A 20800-nucleotide genomic window follows, 5' to 3' on the forward strand; every position below is an offset into this window, starting at 1 on the left:
GTGAAGAAATTTCTCCTCATCAGTCCTAAAAAGGTTTACCCCGTATCCTTAGACTATGACCCCTGGTTCTGGACTCCCCCACCAATGGGAACATCCTTCCTGCATCTACCCTGTCAAGTCCTGTTAGAATTTTATAGGTTTCTATGAGATTCCCCCCTCACTCTTCTGAACTCCAGCGAATATAATCCTAACCGACTCAATCTCTCCTCATACGTCAGTCCCGTCATCCCAGGAATCAGTCTGCTAAACCTTTGCTGCACTCCCTCCATTGCAAGAACATCCTTCCTCAGACAAAGAGACCAAAACTGCACACAATATTCCAGGTGTGGCCTCACCAAGGCCCTGTATAATTGCAGCAAGACATCCCTGCTCCTGTACTCAAATCCTCTCACTATGAAGACCAACATACCATTTGCCTTTTTTACCACCTGTTGCTTACCTTCAGCGACTGGTCTCATTGCATATTCCCCTCTCTCAGTGTATAGCCATTCAGATTATAATCTGCCTTCCTGTTTTTGCTACCAAAGTGGATAACCTCACATTTATCCACATTATACTGCATCTGCCATGCATTTGCCCACTCACTCAACTTGTCCAAATCACCCTGAAGCCTCTCTCCTCACAACTCACCCTCCCACCCAGTTTTGTGTCATCTGCAAATTTGGAGATATTACATTTAGTTCCCTTATCTAAATCATTAATATATATTGTGAGTAGCTGGGGTCCTAGCACCGATCCCTGCACTACCCCACTAGTCACTGCCTGCCATTCGGAAAAAGACCCAGTTATTCCTACTCTTTGTTTCCTGTCTGCCAACCAATTTTCTATCCATCGCAATACACTTCCCCCAATCCCATGCGCTTTAATTTTACACGCTAATCTCTTATCTGGGACTTGGTCGAAAGCCTTCTTAAAGTCCAAATAAACCACATCCACTGGCTCCCCCTCATCAATTCTACTAGTTACATCCTCGAAGAATTCCAGTAGATTTGTCAAGCATGATTTCCCTTTTGTAAATCCATGCTGACTCTGTCCGATTCTATCACTGTTCTCCAAGTGCATTGCTATAAAATCTTTGATAATGGACTCTAGAATTTTCCCCACTACCGACGTCAGGCTGACTAGTCTATAATTCCCTGTTTTCTCTCTGCCTCCCTTTTTAAATAGTGGGGTTACATTAGCTACCCTCCAATCTGTAGGAACTGTACCAGAGTCTATAGAACTTATTTTATTTTTTTTTTATTTTAGAGATACAGCACTGAAACAGGCTTTTCGGCCCACTGAGTCTGTGCCGACCAACAACCACCCATTTATACTAACCCTGCAGTAATCCCATATTCTCTATAACCTACCTACACTTGGGGCAATTTACAATGGCCAATTTACCTATCAACCTGCAAGTCTTTGGCTGTGGGAGGAAACCAGAGCACCCGGCGAAAACCCACGCAGTCACAGGGAGAACTTGTAAACTCTGCACAGGCAGTACCCAGAATCGAACCCGGGTCCCTGGAGCTGTGAGGCTGCAGTGCTAACCACCGCGCCGCCCTTGGAAGACGACCACCAACTCATCCACTATTTCTAGGGCCACTTCCTTAAGTACTCTGGGCTGTAGATTATCAGGCCCTGGGGATTTATCGGCTTCAATCCCATCAATTTCCCCAACACCATTTCCCTACTAATACTGATTTCCTCAGTTCCTCCCTCTCACTAAACCCTGTGTTCCCCAACATTTCTGGTATGATATTTGTGGCCTCCTCTGTGAAGACAGAACCAGAGTATGCATTTAGTTGGTCAGCCATTTCTTTGTTCCCATAATAAATTCCCCTGTTTCTGACTGTAAGGGACGTACATTTGTCTTCAATCTTTTTCTTTTCACATACCTATAGAAACTTTTACAGTCAATTTTTATGTTCCCCGCAAGCCTGCTTTCGTACTCTATTTTCCCCTTCTTAATCAATCCCTTGGTCCTCCTTTGCTGAATTCTAAACTGCTCCCAATCCTCAGGTCTGTTATTTTTTCTGGCAAATTTGTATGCCTCTTCCTTGGATCTAATGCTATCTCTAATTTCCTTTGTAAGCCATGGTTTGGATACCTTTCCCGTTTTACTTTTGCGCCAGACAGGAATAGACAATTGTTGCAGTTCATCCATGCTCTCTTTGAAAGTTTGCCATTGCCTATCCACCATCATCCCTTTAAGTAATGTTCGGACTGAACATTGAGTTCAATAGTTTCAGAGCATGACGGGCCCCCCATTTTACTTTTATTTTTAGTTATTTTTTTCTTTTTTGTGTTTATTTTATTTTAGTTTGTTCAGTTTGTTTCTACTTTGTTTTTTTCATGTTTGTGCTTGTGGCTGTTCAGTCTTTAGTCCATTAACAACCCTATCTGTACTAATGCTTTGTCTTTCAGCACACCATTAACATATTGTTTGCCTTTGCTCCATGACCTTCTGGTCAGCTATTCTGTGACCTTGTCCTATCAACACCTCCTCTTTTGTTATCTCTTGCCCCACCCCCGCTTTACTTGCTTAAAATCTTTTACATTTCTTATATCTGCCAGTTCTGAAGAAGGGTCACTGACCTGAAACGTCAACTCTGCTTCTCTCTCCACAGATGCTGCGAGACCTGCTGAATGTTTCCAGCGTTTCTTGTTTTTATTTCAGATTTCCAGTCACCGCAGTATTTTGTTTTTATTTCCCAATCCATCATAGCCAACTCACACTTCATACCTTCGTAGTTTCCTTTAATAAGATTCAGGACCCTAGTCTCATAATCAACGATGTCACTCTCCATCTTGATGAAGAATTCTATCATATTATGGTCGCTCATCCCCAAGGGGTCTTGCACAACTAGATTGTCAATTATTCCTCTCTCATTACACAATACCCAGTCTAGGATGGTCAATTCTCTAGTTGGTTCCTCAACGTATTGGTCCAGAAAACCATCCCGTATACACTCCATGAATTCCTCCTCTACAGTATTGTGACTAATTTGATTTGCCCAATCTATATGCAGATTGAAGTCACCCATAATTACAGATGTTCCTTTATTGTATGCGTCTCTAATTTCCTGTTTAATGCCATTCCCAACAACACCACTACTGTTTGGGGATCTATATACAACCCCCACTAACGTTTTTTGCCCCTTAGTGTTTCTCAGCTCTACCCATACAGATTCCACATTGTCAGAGTGAATATCCTTCCTCACCATTGCGTTAAATTCCTCTTTAACCAGCAATGCAACTCCACCGCCTTTTACTTTTTGTCTGTCCTTCCTGAATACTGAATATCCCTGGATGTTCATTTCCCATCCCTGGTCACCTTGCAGCCATGTTTGCGTAATCCCGAATATATCATACACATGGCAGTGTGATATCATAGCCATTACAGAAACATGGCTTAAGGAGGGACAGGAATGGCAATTCAACTTTCCTGGTTACAGGGTTTTCAGACGCGGTAGGGAGAGGGATAAGAAAGGAGGGGGAGGGGCAATTTTGGTCAAAGAAACAATTACAGCTGAGAGGAGGGATGATATGTTAGAAGATTCATCAAATGAGGCCATACAGATCGAGCTAAGGAACAAAAAAGGGGCAATCACACTGCTGGGAGTGTACTAAAGACAAGCAATAAGAAGATAGAAGAGCAGATATGTAGGCAAATCTCTGAGAAGTGCAAAAACAATAGTGCAGTAATAGTAGGGGATTTTAACTACCCCAATATTAACTGGGTTAGTTTTAGTGTGAAAAGAATTGAGGGAGCAGAATTCTTGAGGTGCATTCAGGAGAACTTTTTTGGCCAGTATGTAGCAAGTCCAACAAAAGAGGGTGTCTTTCAGCACACCATTAACATACTGTTTGCCTTTGCTCCATGACCTTCTGGTCAGTTATTCTCTGTGACCCTCTGTCCTATCAACACCTTCCCTTTTGTTATCTCTTGCCCCACACCCACTTTATTTGCTTAAAACCTATTACATTTCTAACCTTTGCCAGTTCTGATGAAAGGTCACTGACCTGAAATGTTAACTCTGCTTCTCTCTCCACAGATGCTGCCAGACCTGCTGAGTATTTTCCAGCACTTTTTGTTTTTATTCCAAGAGAGGGCGCAGTTTTGGACTTAGTTTTAGGAAATGAAGCTGGGCAGATGGAAGGAGTGGCAGTGGGAGAGCATTTTGGTGGTAGTGATCATAATTCAGTCAGTTTTAACATAATTATGGAAAAGGAGAAGGATAGAACAGGAGCTAAAGTTCTCAATGGGGCAAGGCCAATTTTCCTAAGCTGAGGAGTGATTTAGCGAAAGTGGACTGGAAACAGCTACTTGAAGGTAAATCAGTGTCAGAGCAGTGGGAGGCATTCGAAGGGGAGATTCAAGGGGTTCAGAGTAAACACGTTCCCACAAAGAAAAAGGGCAAGACGGCCAAATCGAGACTCCCATGGATGTCCAGGAGCTTGCAGTGTAAGATAAGGCATTGAGAACTCAATACTACAGAAAGCCAAAAGGAGTATAGAAAGTGGAGGGGTGAAATCAAAAAGGAAATTAGGAAAGCTAAGGGAGGGCATGAAAAAATAATGGCAAGCAAAATCAAGGTGAGCCCAAAGATGTTTGATCAATACATTAAGAGTAAGAGGATAACTAAGGAGAGAATAGGGCCCATAAAAGACCAAAAAGGTAACCTATGTGTAGGGGCGGACAATGTTGGTATGGTTCTTAATGAATACTTTGCGTCTGTCTTCACAAAAGAGGGGGACGATGCATATATTGGAGTTAAGGAAGCAGGGTGCCAAGTATTGGATGTGATAAACATTGGGAGAGAGGAAGTATTAATGGGATTAGCATCCTTGAAAGTGGATAAATCACCAGGACCGGATGAAATTACCCCAGGCTGTTAAAAGAAGCCAGATAGGAAATAGCGGAAGGTCTGGCCAACATTTCCCAGTCCTCACTAGATACAGGTCTGGTGCCAGAGGATTGGAGGACGGCTAACGTTGTACCTTTGTTTAAAAAGGGAGTGAGTGATAGACCGAATAATTACAGGCCAGTCAGTCTAACCTCGGTACTGGGCAAATTATTGGAATCAATTCTGAGACAGGATAAATTGTAACTTAGAAGAGCATAGATTAATCAAGGATAGTCAGCACGGATTTGTTAAGAGAAGATCTTGTCTGACTGACTAACTTGATTGAATTTTTTGAAGTAACAAGGAAGATTGATGAGGGTAGTGCAGTTGATGTGGTCTACATGGATTTTAGCAAGGCTTTTGACATGGTCCCACATGGCAGACTGGTTAAAAAAAAAGTCCATGGGATCCAGAGAAATGTAGCAAGGTGGATACAAAATTGGCTCAGAGACAGGAAACAAAGGGTAAGTGTTGACAGATGTTTTTACGACTGGAAGGCGGTGTTCCGCAGGGCTCAGTACTAGGTCCCCTGCTTTTTGTGATATATATTAATGATTTGGATGTAAATGTAGGGGGCATGATCAAGAAGTTTGCAGACATCACAAAATTTGGCAGTGTGGCTGATAGTGAGCAGGATAGCTGTAGGCTACAGGAAGATATTGATGGTCAGGTAGGCAGAAAAGTGGCAAATGGAATTCAACCCGGAGAAGTGTGAGGTTATGCATTTGGGGAGGTCCATCAAGGCAAAGGAATACATGATTAATGGGAGAATACTGAGAGGCATAGAGGAAGTGAGGGATCTTGGAGTGAATGTCCACAGATCCCTGAAGGTAGCAGAACAGGTCGATAAGGTGGTTAAGAAGGCATATAGAATCCTTTCCTTTATTAGCAGAGGTATAGAATATAAGAGCAGGGAGGTCATGCTGGAACTGTATAAATCATTGGTTAGGCCACAACTTGAGTACTGTGTGCAGTTCTGGTCACCTCATTACAGAAAGGATGTAGCTGCACTAGAGAGGATGCAGAGGAAATTATAGGATGTTGCTGAGACTAGAAAATTGCAGCTATGAGGAAAGATTGGATAGGCTGGGGTTCTCCTTGGAACAGAGAAGGCTGAGGGGAGATTTAATTGAAATGTACAAAATTGTGAGGGGCCTGGATACAGTGGATGTGAAGGGCCTTAGCAGAGAGGTCAGTGACTAGGGGGCATGGATTTAAAGTGATTGGTGGAAAGATTAAAGGGGAAATGACGAAAATAAATTTCATCCAGAGGGTGGTGTGGAACTCACTGCCTAAAAGGGTCGCAGAGACAGAAAACCCTCAACTCATTTAAAAGGTGTCTGGATATGCACCAAAGTGCCGTAACCTGCAGGGCTATGGACCAAATGCTGGAAGGTGGGATTAGCTTTGGTGGCTTGTTTTTCAGCTGGCACAGTCACAATGGGCCAAGTGGCCTCTTTCTGTGCTGTAAACTTTCCCTGATTCTATGAACCTGCTGCCCCATTAGTGGTTAGCCATCCTGGTGTGATGTCCAAGTTACAGCCACCATCCATTCAATCTTGGACATCTCGATTGGATTCTGGAGCAGCCAAATAGTTAATATAAATTTGTGTTCACCTTCAGGGAACAGCAATACATTTGGTAGGATTACCCAGGGATTTCAGAAGTCCCTTATTTTATTTCATTAGTGTATGGCTGACACATTGTGATCCTATTCACGACCTGACAATGTGGTACAGTATGCCGATGATCTACCATTGCTCAGAATCTATGGAAGTACGTCTTAGAAGAGGCTGGATTTAAGATCAATCCAAAGAAAACTGCTCTTGTGTAGAAAACCATTAACATTTTTGGGCGTTAAAATTGAACAGGGAGGAAAATCTCCCAATCCAGCCAAGGTATCATTGGTGGCAGAGGTACCATGACCATATACAGTTACGACTTTGCAGTCATTCCTTGGTACTGTGGGATTTTGTAGGGAATTTATTGGAGGGTTCAGTGAGATTCTTTGTATTGCCATCTGCATGACAATTCCAGTGAAGAGAATGAAGATTGGGATTTGGAGTCGCATCAGGCATTCGAAAAACAAAAAAAAAGCACTCACATGAGCTCCAACTTTGTGGAGTCCTGATCATTCTAAGCCCTTCTTTATGGAGGTTGCAGTATTGGAACAATGCATAACTGCCACATCCTGGCTTGGAACTATATCGCCATTCCTTCACTGTCACTGGGTCAGAATCCTGGACCTCCCTTCGTAACAGCACTGTGGGTGTACCTACCCCAGACAGACTGCAGCAGTTCAAGAAGGCAGTTCACTACCACCTTCCCAAGGGCAATTAGGGATGGGCAATAAAAGCTGGCCGAGCCAGCGACGCCCATATCCAAAGAAAGAATAAAAAAAATTTGTGCCGTTTGGTGGTTAATCCTCGCACCACAGGACTTTTAACCAGTTAGAATCAAATAAGCAGCACTTCTCTGAATCCTTGAACAGTCAATAAAAAGACTTTAGTTTTTCTGATTGAATATGCAAATTCCAACCATGCAATCACAGTTCACAAACTTGACACCAGATTGCTAGCAGATTTTTTTGGAACGAATATCTACTAATAAAGTTCCGATGAAGGGTCACTGACCCGAAATGTTAACTCTGCTTCTCTTTCCATAGATGCTGCCAGACCTGCTGAGTGATTCCAGCATTTCTTGTTATTATCTACTAAACTCGTAGTGGACATTTGCGGACTTTTATTTCGAATGTCTCAAAGCAAACTAGAATTTCTACTAGCTTTACAGAGCACGACCTTTGTGTTTTTATTCACCTGTTTGCACTCAGCTTTTCTGCAGCATAACACCTGAAACAACTGCGAGAATCCTGCAGGTGCGCCGCAAAGGGAGCGTGTACGCCGTCGCGTGATTGATAACTTCATTACGTCACCCAGATGTCCAGTGTAGCATGACGCTGAACGGCGGTCTGCGTGCGCAAGAGCTCGCTGGAGCGAAGTATGAGGGATCGGGTGATGAGACTTCACGTCTTCATGCCGCCCGCGCGGGATCGATGGAGTAAACTAATGGTGCTGACAGCTGTTGTTGTACCTTCCCCATTCAAAGACGGGCTTTTCCGTTCATAAGAGGCGTGCGGTGGCTTCGAAGAGCGAGCGGAGGCGCGCGCAGTCTTCCAGGGCTCTCGCACCTCTGAACCGAAGCTCAAGCCAAGCGGGCGGTCCTGAGTTTAACGGTCGTGCTCGCGGCGGAGGCGATCCTGAGTTGCGTGACAGGAGACCGCGCTGGCAGCATCCGCATCACATTCACTCGTTGCATTCGATCCGCGTTCATGAACAGGAGCTTCAGTTCGGGATAAACGGCCGCTTTCCCCTCCCCCCTCCCGCGGGGCAGTACCAGTTGTTTGCCTCCCCCGAGGCCCTGTCAGTGTGTCTGTTCCCAGGGCTGCAGAAGTACTGCTTCTTCCCGCCCTGTATCCGGCTCCCGATGCTGCTGTTCGAGGTCGCCTAGGAACGCGCTGGTCCGGCGTGTATTTGATGTGTAGTCGCGGCCCGAGCGGGATGTTTGCAGCAGTGGAACAGGGATCAGTACTGTGCAGCGATTCCAACATCCTCTGCATGTCTTGGAAGGGCCGCGTCCCGAAGAGCGAGAAGGAGAAACCCGTTTGTCGGCGACGCTGCTACGAAGAAGGTTGGCTGGCGACTGGAAACGGCAGAGGGGTGGTCGGTGTGACTTTCACTGCCAGTCACTGCACAAGGGAGCGCAGCACCCCGCAGAGGATCAACTTTAACTTGCGAGGCCACAACAGCGAGGTGAGACTTTAAAGAACTGCATCCGAGGCCGCGGCTGGTTGCGCGACTGCTGTTGAACCAATATTTGGTTAAGATCACTAACGGCTTTCACTGCCATCACGGTGTAGGACCCATTCATTGACTCAGCTGGTGGAAGAACGGGTGGGATCCTGAGAGCTAGTCTGATATTTCTAATGCTAAACATATTCAGGTGTTTTTTCTCTCTTTAGATGCACGTTCTTATTTTCCTTTCCTATAGGGTTCACTTTACTGTAACTTCGCTTTGCATTAGTGCTTTGACAAAATAAATGTAACTTTTTGCCGGATCCCACCTAACCTGTCTTTGTATAAGTGGTGTGAAATCCTCTGGCGAAGAATGGTCATGTGATTGAAAGGATGGATACGAATGTGGAACAGAACAACAGTGTGATGTCAAACTGGAATGCAAAAAATCGGGCCCCGACTGCACGCAAACTATTTTAAAGTACCAGACGCGGAGTTGTTTTCTGACCGGGAAATTTCTTATTGGGACGATTAATAAGATTATGGGTAACTGCAGTACAATCTTTGGCCGTGGTCTATCATATGATGATACCTTTAGCACTTTCTTTTCGTTGCTATAAATTAATGCCTTTTACTTGTCACATTGCACTATTCTCTATAATTGTCTGCTGTTCGTGCTTCAAGCTCAAAGGATTTTAACTTCACTAATTTAATCTTGAGTTCGATCAAATAACAAACCTGCACTACTTCAATTTTGGTTGTAGCCTTATTCACTTTTTCACTTCTCTGTTGAATGTAACTTTGTATGGCAGAGAATAGGGAAGGCATAGAATGACAGAAAATCAATCACAGGTATTTAAAAGTTGCCTGACACATGAGTGAATGTGTGATACTGGCTGTAATCAGCCTTGTTTTGAAGGTGTCAATGTTACTATACTTCTGGTTGTGTGTGTATCTATCTCAACTTGTCAGGAATAGGAGGCAATAAATTCCTTCATCTGAGCCATAACACAATGTGCTGTTTATCTAAGTTTTCAGATGACACTAAGTTAGGAGTACAGTATATTGTGTTGATGGGAGCAAGAAATTACAAAGGGACAGATTGTGAGCAGGCAAAACTATAGCAGATGGAGTTGAATGTGGAAAAGTGTGGGGTGGGGGGTGGGGGGTGGGGAGAGAGAGAGAGGGGGTGGGGAGAGAGAGAGAGGGGGGTGGGGAGAGAGAGAGAGGGGGTGGGGAGAGAGAGAGAGAGGGGGTGGGGAGAGAGAGAGAGGGGGTTGGGGAGAGAGAGAGAGGGGGTGGGGGAGAGAGAGAGAGGGGGTGGGGAGAGAGAGAGAGGAGGGGGTGGGGGGAGAGGAGAGGGGGTGGGGGGAGAGGAGAGGGGGTGGGGGAGAGAGAGAGAGGGGGTGGGGGAGAGGAGAGAGGGGGTGGGGAGAGAGAGAGAGGGGGTGGGGAGAGAGAGAGAGGGGGGAGGGGAGAGAGAGAGAGGGGGTGGGGAGAGAGAGAGAGGGGGTGGGGAGAGAGAGAGAGGGGGTGGGGAGAGAGAGAGAGGGGTGGGGAGAGAGAGAGAGGGGGTGGGGGGAGAGAGAGAGGCGGTGGGGGGGTGGGGAGAGAGAAGGGGTGGGGAGAGAGGGGGTGGGGGGGTGGGGAGAGAGGGGGTGGGGGGGGTGGGGAGAGAGGGGGTGGGGGGGTGGGGAGAGGAGAAGGGGTGGGGAGAGAGGGGGTGGGGGGGGTGGGGAGAGAGAAGGGGTGGGGAGAGAGGGGGTGGGGGGGGTGGGGAGAGAGAAGGGGTGGGGAGAGAGGGGGTGGGGGGGTGGGGAGAGAGAAGGGTGGGGGAGAGAGGGGGTGGGGGAGAGAGGGGGTGGGGAGAGAGGGGGGTGGGTGGTGGGGAGAGAGAAGGGGTTGGGGAGAGAGGGGGTGGGGTGGTGGGGAGAGAGAAGGGGGTGGGGAGAGAGGGGGTGCGGGTGGTGGGGAGAGAGAAGGGGTGGGGGTGAGAGGGGGTGGGGGGGTGGGGAGAGAGAAGGGGGGTGGGGGGGTGGGGAGAGAGAAGGGGTGGGGAGAGAGGGGGTGGGGGGGGGTGGGGAGAGAGAAGGGGTGGGGGGGGTGGGGGGGTGGGGAGAGAGAAGGGGTTGGGGAGAGAGGGGGTGGGGAGAGAGGGGGTGGGGAGTGAGTGAAGGGGTGGGGAGAGAGAAGGGGTGGGGGAGAGAGGGGGTGGGGAGAGAGAAGGGGTGGGGAGAGAGAGGGGGTGGGGGGTGGGGAGAGAGAAGGGGTGGGGCGAGAAGCGGGGTGGGGAGAGAGGGGGTGGGGGGTGGGGAGAGAGAAGGGGTGGGGAGAGAGAAGGGGTGGGGAGAGAGGGGGTGGGGGGTTGGGGAGAGAGAAGGGGTTGGGGAGAGAGAAGGGGTGGGGAGAGAGGGGGTGGGGGGGTTGGGAGAGAGAAGGGGTGGGGGAGAGAGAAGGGGTGGGGAGAGAGAAGGGGTGGGGGGGTGGGGGAGAGAGAAGGGGTGGGGAGAGAGGGGGTGGGGGGGTGGGGAGAGAGAAGGGGTGGGGAGAGAGGGGGTGGGGAGAGAGGGGGGTGGGGGGGTTGGGGTGAGAGGGGGTGGGGGGGGTGGGGAGAGAGAAGGGGTGGGGAGAGAGGGGGTGGGGGGGGTGGGGAGAGAGGGGGTGTTGGGGGTGGTGGAGAGAGAAGGGGTGGGGAGTGAGGGGCTGGGGAGAGAGGGGGTGGGGAGAGAGAAGGGGTGGGGAGGAGGGGGTTGGGGGGGTGGGGAGAGTGAGGGGGGTGGGGGGGTGGGGAGAGAGGGGGTGGGGGGGTGGGGAGAGAGGGGGTGGGGGGGTGGGGAGAGAGGGGGTGGGGGGGTGGGGAGAGAGGGGGTGGGGAGAGAGGGGGGTGGGGGTTGGGAGGGGGGTGGGGAGAGAGATGGGGTGGGGGAGAGAGGGGGTGGGGTGAGAGAAGGGGTGGGGAGAGAGGGGGTGGGGGTGAGAGAAGGGGTGGGGGAGTGAGGGGGGTGGGGGGTGGGGGAGAGTGAGGGGGGGTGGGGAGAGAGAGGGGGTGGGGAGGAGAGGGGGTGGGGGGGTGGGGAGAGCGAATGGGGTGGGGAGAGAGGGGGTGGGGGGGTGGGGAGAGTGGGTTGGGGGGGTGGGGAGAGAGAAGGGGTGGGGAGAGAGGGGGTGGGGAGAGAGGGGGTGGGGAGAGAGGGGGTGGGGAGTGAGAAGGGGTGGGGAGAGAAGGGGTGGGGAGAGAGGGGGTGGGGGAGAGAGGAAGGGGGTGGGGAGAGAGGGGGTGGGGAGAGATGAAGGGGGTGGGGAGAGGGGGTGGGGGGTGGGGTGAGAGAGGGGGTGGGGGAGAGAGAAGGGGTGGGGAGAGAGGGGGTGGTGGGGGGTGGGGAGAGAGAAGGGGTGGGGAGAGAGTGGGGTGGGGGGGGGTTGGGAGAGAGGGGGTGGGGGGGTGGGGAGAGAGAAGGGGTGGGGAGAGAGGGGGTGGGGGGGTGGGGAGAGAGAAGGGGTGGGGAGAGAGGGGGTGGGGGGGGTGGGGGGTGGGAGAGAAGGGGTGGGGAGAGAGGGGGTGGGGGGGTGGGGAGAGAGAAGGGGTGGGGAGAGAGGGGTGTGGGGGGGTGGGGAGAGGAGGGGTGGGATGAGGGGGTGGGGGGGGTGGGGAGAGAGAAGGGGTGGGGAGAGAGGGGGTGGGGGGGGTGGGGAGAGAGAAGGGGGTGGGTGAGTGAGGGGGTGGGGGGGTGGGGAGAGAGAAGGGGTGGGGGAGAGAGGGGGTGGGGGGGGGTGGGAGAGAGAAGGGGGTGGGGAGAGAGGGGTGGGGGGGTGGGGAGAGAGAAGGGGTGGGGAGAGGGGGGTGGAGGGGGTGGGGGGAGAGAGGGGGTGGGGGGGGGTGGGGAGAGAGAAGGGGTGGGGAGAGAGGGGGTGGGGGGGTGGGGGAGAGAGAGTGGTGGGGAGGAGGGGGTGTGGGGGGGTGGGGAGAGAGAAGGGGTGGGGAGAGAGGGGGTGGGGGGGTGGGGAGAGAGAAGGGGTGGGGAGAGAGGGGGTGGGGGGGGTGGGGAGTGAGAGAGGGGTGGGGAGAGAGGGGGGTGGGGGGGTGGGGAGAGAGAAGGGGTGGGGAGAGAGGGGGGTGGGGGGTGGGGAGAGAGAAGGGGTGGGGAGAGGGGGGGTGGGGAGAGAGAAGGGGTGGGGGGAGAGGGGGGTGGGGAGAGAGAAGGGGTGGGGAGAGAGGGGGTGGGGAGAGAGAAGGGGTGGGGAGAGAGGGGTGGGGGGGTGGGGAGAGTGGAAGGGGTGGGGAGAGAGGGGGTGGGGGGGTGGGGGAGAGAGAAGGGGTGGGGAGAGAGGGGGTGGGGGGGGTGGGGAGAGAGAAGGGGTGGGGAGAGAGGGGTGTGGGGGAGAGAAGGGGTGGGGAGAGAGGGGGTGGGGGGGTGGGGAGAGAGAAGGGGTGGGGAGAGAGGGGGTGGGGGGGTGGGAGAGAGAAGGGGTGGGGAGAGAGGGGGTGGGGGGGTGGGGAGAGAGAAGGGGTGGGAGAGAGGGGGTGGGGGGGTGGGGAGAGAGAAGGGGTGGGGAGAGAGGGGGTGGGGGGGTGGGGGAGAGAGAAGGGGTGGGGAGAGAGGGGGTGGGGGGGTGGGGAGGGAGAAGGGGTGGGGAGAGAGGGGGGTGGGGGGGTGGGGAGAGAGAAGGGGTGGGGAGAGAGGGGGTGGGGGGTGTGGGAGAGAGAGGGGGTGGGGAGAGAGGGGGTGGGGGGGTGGGGAGAGAGAAGGGGTGGGAAGAGAGGGGGTGGGGGGTGTGGGGAGAGAGAAGGGGTGGGGAGAGAGAAGGGGTGGGGAGAGAGGGGGTGGGGGGGTGGGGAGAGAGGGAGGTGGGGGGGTGGGGAGAGAGAAGGGGTGGGGAGAGAGGGGGTGGGGGGGTGGGGAGAGAGAAGGGGTGGGGAGAGAGGGGGTGGGGGGGGGTGGGGAGAGAGAAGGGGTGGGGAGAGAGGGGGTGGGGGGGGGTGGGGAGAGAGAAGGGTGGGGGAGAGGGGGTGGGGGTGGGGGAGAGAGAAGGGGTGGGGAGAGAGGGGGTGGGGGGGTGGGGAGAGGAAGGGGTGGGGAGAGAGAAGGGGTGGGGGGGTGGGGAGAGAGAAGGGGTGGGGAGAGAGAGGGGGTGGGGGGGTGGGGAGAGAGAGGGGGTGGGGGGGGATGAGGGCGTGGGGGGGGTGGGGAGACAGAGGGGGTGGGGAGAGAGATGGCGTTGGGGGGTGGGGAGAGACAGGGGGTGGGGGAAGACAGGGGGTGGGGGGAGACGGGGGGTGGGGGGGTGGGGGAGAGAGAAGGGGTGGGGGAGAGAGAAGGGGTGGGGAGAGAGAGGGAGGGTGGGGGGTGGGGAGAGAGAGGGGGTGGGGAGAGAGAGGGGGTGGGGGGGTGGGGAGAGAGAGGGGTGGGGAGAGAGAGGGGGTGGGGGGTGGGGAGAGAGAAGGGGTGGGGAGAGAGAGGGGGTGGGGAGGGGGAGAGGGTGGGTGGGGGGGTGGGGAGAGAGAGGGGTGGGGGGGGGTGGGGAGAGAGAGGGGGGTGGGGGGTGGGGAGAGAGAAGGGGTGGGGAGAGAGAGGGGGTGGGGGTGGTGGGGAGAGAGAGGGGGGTGGGGGTGGTGGGGAGAGAGAGGGGGTGGGGAGAGAGAGGGGATGGGGTGAGAGAGGGGGTGGGGAGAGAGAGGGGGTGAGGGTGGAGGGGAGAGAGAGGGGGTGAGGGTGGAGGGGAGAGAGAGGGGGTGAGGGTGGAGGGGAGAGAGAGGGGGTGGTGGGGTGGAGGGGAGAGAGAGGGGGTGGGTGAGGTGGGGAGAGGAGAGGGGGTGTGGGGAGTGGGGAGAGGGTGGGGGGGGGTGTGTGGGGAGAGAGGGGGTGGGGGGGGTGTGGGGAGAGGGGGTGGGGGGGGTGTGGGGAGAGAGGGGGTGGGGGGGTGGGGGGAGGAGAGGGGGTGGGGGGGGGGGTGGGGAGAGAGAGGGGGTGGGGGGGGGTGGGGAGAGAGAGGGGGTGGGGAGAGAGAGGGGAGAGAGAGGGGGTGGGGAGAGAGAGTGGGTGGGGGGGTGGGGAGAGAGAGGGTGGGGAGAGAGGGGGTGGGCGGGGTGGGGAGAGAGGGGGTGGGGTGGGGAGATGAGGGGGTGGGGTGGTGGGGAGAGAGGGGGTGGGGTTGGTGGGGAGAGAGGGGGTGGGGTGGTGGGGAGAGAGGGGGTGGGGTGGTGGGGAGAGAGGGGGTGGGGTGGTGGGGAGAGAGAGCGGGGGGTGGGGAGAGAGAGCGGGGGGTGGGGAGAGAGAGGGGGGGTGGGAGAGAGAGGGGGTGGAGGGGAGAGAGAGAGGGGGGGTGGGGGGGGGTGGGGAGAGAGAAGGGGGGGGGGAGAGAGAGGGGGTGGAGGGGGTGGGGAGAAGAGGGGATGGGTTGGTGGGGAGAGGGATTTGGTGGGGGGGGGGTGGGGAGAGAGAGGGGGTGGGGGGGTGGGGAGAGAGAGGGGGTGGGGGGGGTGGGGAGAGAGAGGGGGTGGGGAGAGAGAGGGGGTGGGGGGGGTGGGGAGAGAGAGGGGGTGGGGGGGGTGGGGAGAGAGGGGGAGGAGGGGGTGGGGAGAGAGGGGTGCTGGGGGAGAGAGAGAGAGAGAGAGAGAGAGAGAGAGAGAGAAAGAGAGGGGGGTGTGGGGAGAGAAAGAGAGGGGGGTGTGGGGAGAAAGAGAGAGGGGGGTGTGGGGAGAAAGAGAGAGGGGGGGTGTGGGGAGAAAGAGAGAGGGGGGGCTGTGGGGAGAAAGAGAGAGGGGGGGTGTGGGGAGACAGAGAGAGAGGGGGGGTGTGGGGAGACAGAGAGGAGAGGGGGGGTGTGGGGAGACAGAGAGAGAGGGGGGGTGTGGGGAGACAGAGAGAGAGGGGGGGTGTGGGGAGAAAGAGAGAGGGGGTGTGGGGAGAAAGAGAGAGAGAGGGGGGGTGGGGAGAAAGAAGAGAGAGAGGGGGGGTGGGGAGAAAGAGAGAGAGGAGGGGGGTGGGAGAAAGAGAGAGAGAGGGGGGGTGGGGAGAAAGAGAGAGAGAGGGGGGGTGGGGAGAAAGAGAGAGAGAGAGGGGGGGTGGGGAGAAAGAGAGAGAGAGAGAGAGGGGGGGTGGGGAGAAAGAGAGAGAGAGAGAGAGGGGGGGTGGGGAGAAAGAGAGAGAGAGAGAGAGGGGGGGTGGGGAGAAAGAGAGAGAGAGAGAGAGGGGGGGGTGGGGAGAAAGAGAGAGAGAGAGAGGGGGGTGGGGAGAAAGAGAGAGGGGGGGTGTGGGAGAAAGAGAGAGGGGGGGGGTGGGGAGAAAGAGAGGGGGGGGGGTGGGGAGAAAGAGAGGGAGGGGGGGGTGGGGAGAGAGAGAGAGGGGGGTGGGGAGAGAGAGAGGGGGTGGGGAGAGAGAGAGAGGGGGGGTGGGGGGGGTGGGGAGAGAGGGGGGTGGGGAGAGAGAGGGGGTGGAGGGGTGGGGAGAGAGAAGGGGCGGGGAGAGAGAGGGGGTGGGGAGAGAGAGGGGGCGGGGAGAGAGACGGGGTGGGGGGGTGGGGAGAGAGAGGGGGTGGGGAGAGAGAGGGGGTGGGGGGGTGGGGAGAGATGAGGGGGTGGGGGGAGAGAGGGCGTGGGGGGGTGGGGAGACAGAGGGGGTGGGGAGAGAGATGGCGTGGGGGGGTGGGGAGAGACAGGGGGTGGGGGAAGACAGGGGGTGGGGGGAGACGGGGTGGGGGAGAGAGAGGGGGTGGGGGAGTGGGGAGAGAGGGGGTGGGGGGAGTGGGGAGAGAGAAGGGGTGGGGGAGAGAGAGGGGGTGGGGGTGTGGGGAGAGAGGGGGTGAGGGGTGGGGAGAGAGAAGGGGCGGGGAGAGAGAGGGGGTGGAGGGGTGGGGAGAGAGAGGGGGTGGGGGTGTGGGGAGAGAGGGGGTGGAGGGGTGGGGAGAGAGAAGGGGCGGGGAGAGAGAGGGGGTGGAGGGGTGGGGAGAGAGAAGGGGCGGGGAGAGAGAGGGGGTGGGGGGGTGGGGAGAGAGAGGGGGCGGGGAGAGAGACGGGGTGGGGGGGTGGGGAGAGAGAGGGGGCGGGGAGAGAGACGGGGTGGGGGGGTGGGGAGAGAGAGGGGGTGGGGAGAGAGAGAGGGGGTGGGGGGGTGGGAGAGAGAGGGGGCGGGGAGAGAGAGGGGGTGGGGGGGGTGGGGAGAGGGAGGGGGTGGGGAGAGAGAGGGGGTGGGGAGAGAGAAGGGGTGGGGAGAGTGGGGTGGGGGGTTGGGGAGAGAGAAGGGGTGGGGAGAGAGAAGGGGTGGGGAGAGAGGGGGTGGGGGGGGTGGGGAGAGAGAAGGGGTGGGGAGAGAGGGGGTGGGGGGGGGTTGGGGAGAGAGAAGGGGTGGGGAGAGAGAAGGGGTGGGGAGAGAGAGGGGTGGGGGGGTGGGGAGAGAGAGGGGGTGGGGAGAGAGAGGGGGTGGGGGGGTGGGGAGAGAGAAGGGTTGGGGGGAGAGAGGGGGTGGGGGGGTGGGGAGAGAGAAGGGTTGGGGGGAGAGAGGGGGTGGGGAGAGAGAGGGGGTGGGGGGAGAGAGGGGGTGGGGGGAGAGAGGGCGTGGGGGGGTGGGGAGACAGAGGGGGTGGGGAGAGAGATGGCGTGGGGGGGTGGGTGAGAGAGAGGGGGTGGGGGGGGTGGGGGAAAACAGGGGGTGGGGGTAGACGGGGGTGGGGAGAGAGAGGGGGTGGGGGAGTGGGGAGAGAGAGGGGGTGGGGGAGTGGGGAGAGAGGGGGGTGGGGGAGGGGGAGAGAGAAGGGGTGGGGAGAGAGAAGGGGTGGGGAGAGAGAAGGGGTGGGGAGAGAGAAGGGGTGGGGGTGTGGGGAGAGAGGGGGTGGGGGTGTGGGGAGAGAGGGGGTAGGGGGGTGGGGAGAGAGAAGGGGTGGGGGGGTGGGGAGAGAGAAGGGTTGGGGGGGTGGGGAGAGAGAGGGGGGTGGGGGGGCGGGGAGAGAGAAGGGGCGGGGAGAGAGAGGGGGTGGGGGGGGTGGGGAGAGAGGGGGGGTGGGGAGAGAAGGGGTGGAGGGGTGGGGAGAGAGAAGGGGTGGGGAGATGAGAGGGGGTGGGGGGGGTGGGGAGAGAGAGGGGGTGGGGGGGGTGGGGAGAGAGAAGGGGTGGGGAGAGAGAGGGGGTGGGGGGTTGGGGAGAGAGAGGGGGTGGGGGGGTGGGGAGAGAGAGGGGGTGGGGGAGAGTGGGGAGAGAGAAGGGTGTGGGGAGAGAGAGGGGGTGGGGGGGGTGGGGAGAGAGAAGGGGTGGGGGGGTGGGGAGAGAGAGGCGGTGGGGGGGTGGGGAGAGAGAAGGGGCGGGGAGAGAGAGGGGGTGGGGGGGTGGGGAGAGAGAGGGGGCGGGGAGAGAGAGGGGGTGGGGGGGGGTGGGGTAGAGAGAGGGGGTGGGGGGGGTGGGGAGAGAGAAGGGGTGGGGAGAGAGAGGGGGTGGGGGGGTGGGGAGAGAGAAGGGGTGGGGAGAGAGAGGGGGTGGGGGGGGTGGGGAGAGAGAAGGGGTGGGGAGAGAGAGGGGGTGGGGGGGTGGGGAGAGAGAAGGGGTGGGGAGAGAGAGGGGGTGGGGAGGGGGAGAGGGGGTGGGGGGGTGGGGAGGGGGAGAGGGGGTGGGGGGGTGGGGAGAGAGAGGGGGTGGGGAGAGAGAGGGGGTGGGGGGTGGTGGGGAGAGAGAGGGGGTGGGGGTGGTGGGGAGAGAGAGGGGGTGGGGAGAGAGAGGGGGTGGGGGGGTGGGGAGAGAGAGGGGGTGAGGGTGGAGGGGAGAGAGAGGGGGTGGGGGTGGAGGGGAGAGAGAGGGGGTGGCGAGGTGGGGAGAGAGGAGGTGGGGGGTGGGGAGAGAGGGGGTGGGGGAGTGGGGAGAGAGAGGGGGGGGGTGGGGAGAGAGGGGGGTGGTGGGGGTGGGGAGAGAGAGGGGGTGGGGGGGGGTGGGGAGAGAGAGGGGGGTGGGGAGAGAGAGGGGAGAGAGAGGGGGTGGGGAGAGAGAGTGGGTGGGGGGGGGTGGGGAGAGAGAGGGGTGGGGAGAGAGGGGGTGGGCGGGGTGGGGAGAGAGGGGGTGGGGTGGGGAGAGAGGGGGTGGGGTGGTGGGGGAGAGAGGGGGTGGGGTGGTGGGGAGAAAGAGCGGGGGGGTGGGGAGAAAGAGCGGGGGGTGGGGAGAGAGAGGGGGGGTGGGGAGAGAGAGGGGGTGGAGGGTGAGAGCGAGAGGGGGGGTGGGGGGGGGTGGGGAGAGAGAAGGGGGGGGGAGAGAGAGGGGGTGGAGGGGGTGGGGGAGAGAGGGGATGGGTTGGTGGGGAGAGGGATTTGGTGGGGGGGGGGTGGGGAGAGAGAGGGGGTGGGGGGGTGGGGAGAGAGAGGGGGTGGGGGGGGGTGGGGAGAGAGAGGGGGTGGGGGGGTGGGGAGAGAGGGGGAGGAGGGGGTGGGGAGAGAGGGGTGCTGGGGAGAGAGAGAGAGAGAGAGAGAGAGAAAGAGAGGGGGGTGTGGGGAGAGAAAGAGAGGGGGGTGTGGGGAGAAAGAGAGAGGGGGGTGTGGGGAGAAAGAGAGAGGGGGGGTGTGGGGAGACAGAGAGAGAGGGGGGGTGTGGGGAGAAAGAGAGAGGGGGGGGTGGGGAGAAAGAGAGAGAGGGGGGGTGGGGAGAAAGAGAGAGAGGGGGGGGGTGGGGAGAAAGAGAGAGAGAGGGGGGGTGGGGAGAAAGAGAGAGAGAGAGGGGGGGGTGGGGAGAAAGAGAGAGAGAGAGGGGGGGGTGGGGAGAAAGAGAGAGAGAGAGAGAGAGGGGGGGTGGGGAGAAAGAGAGAGAGAGAGAGAGAGGGGGGTGGGGAGAAAGAGAGAGAGAGAGAGAGGGGGGTGGGGAGAAAGAGAGAGAGAGGGGGGGTGGGGAGAAAGAGAGAGAGGGGGGGTGTGGGGAGAAAGAGAGAGAGGGGGGGTGTGGGGAGAAAGAGAGAGAGAGGGGGGGTGTGGGGAGAAAGAGAGAGAGAGGGGGGGGTGTGGGGAGGAAAGAGAGAGAGAGGGGGGGTGTGGGAGAAAGGGAGGGGGGGGGTGGGGAGAAATGAGGGAGGGGGGGGTGGGGAGAGAGAGAGGGAGGGGGGGGTGGGGAGAGAGAGAGGGAGGGGGGGGTGGGGAGAGAGAGAGGGAGGGGGGGGTGGGGAGAGAGAGAGGGGGGGTGGGGGAGAGAGAGAGGGGGGGTGGGGAGAGAGAGAGGGGGGTGGGGAGAGAGTGGGGGGGGGTGGGGAGAGAGGGGGTGGGAGAGAGTGGGGGGGGGGGGAGAGAGCGAGGGGGGTGTGGAGAGAGAGGGGGGTGGAGGGGGTGGGAGAGAGAGAGGGGATGGGGTGGTGGGGAGAGGTAGTTGGTAGGGGGGGGTGGGGAGAGGGAGTTGGTGGGGGGGGTGGGGAGAGGGAGTGGTGGGGGGGGGGTGGGGAGAGAGTGGGGGTGGAGGGGGGTGGGGAGAGAGAGGGGGGGTGGGGAGTGGGGAGAGAGAGAGGGGGGGTGGGGAGTGGGGAGAGAGAGAGGGGGGGTGGGGAGTGGGGAGAGAGAGAGGGGGGGTGGGGAGTGAGGGATGAGAGGAGAGGGGGGGTGGGGAGTGAGAGAGAAGAGAGAGGGGGGGGTGGGGGAGTGAGAGAGAGAGAGAGAGGGGGGGTGGGGGTGGGAGAGAGAGAGAGAGGGGGTGGTGGGGAGGAAAGAGAGAGGGGGTGGGTGAGGAGAGAGAGAGGGGGGGGGTGTGGAGAGAGAGAGAGGGGGGGTGGGGAGGAAAGAGAGAGAGGGGGGGTGGAAGAGAGAAGAGTGAGGGGGGTGGGGAGAAGGTGAGGGGGGTGGGAGAGTTTGAGAGAGAGAGGGGGGGGGGGGAGAGAGAGATTGGGGGGGGGTGGGGGGAGGAGAGATAGGGGGGGTGGGGGAGAGAGAGAGGGGGGGGGTGGGGAGAGAGAGAGGGGGGGGGGGGAGAGAGAGTGGGGGGTGGGGGGAGAGTGAGTGAGAGGGGGGTGGGGGGGTGAGTGAGAGAGGTGTGGGGGGGAGAGAGGAGTGAGGGGGTGGGGGGATAGAGTTAGGGGGGGTGGGGGAGTGTGGAGAGTGTCGGGGGGGGGAGTGAGAGGTGGGGGGGGGGGGGGGGTGTGGGAGTGTGTAGTGTGTGGGGGGGGGGGGGTAGTG

The 20800-nt window shown here is 58.3% G+C and overlaps 1 protein-coding gene across 4 annotated transcripts in view; it reads left to right on the top strand.

Annotated features, from left to right (window-relative positions):
* The first annotated feature begins 7812 nt into the window (after window positions 1-7812).
* tulp4a (TUB like protein 4a) overlaps window positions 7813-20800 on the top strand; it is a 560980-nt gene continuing 547992 nt past the window's right edge. For 2 of the 4 annotated variants that reach the window (XM_068044726.1, XM_068044727.1), the window contains exon 1: window positions 7813-8701. In XM_068044726.1, coding sequence (XP_067900827.1) covers window positions 8426-8701 — 276 coding nt within the window. In that variant the 5' untranslated portion in view covers window positions 7813-8425. The remainder of the gene's footprint in view (window positions 8702-20800) is intronic. The other 2 variants (XM_068044728.1, XM_068044729.1) reach the window with 2 other exon arrangements.

Source organism: Heterodontus francisci, chromosome 13 (genome assembly GCF_036365525.1).
Source record: "Heterodontus francisci isolate sHetFra1 chromosome 13, sHetFra1.hap1, whole genome shotgun sequence".
Classification (NCBI taxonomy): Eukaryota; Metazoa; Chordata; class Chondrichthyes; order Heterodontiformes; family Heterodontidae; genus Heterodontus; species Heterodontus francisci.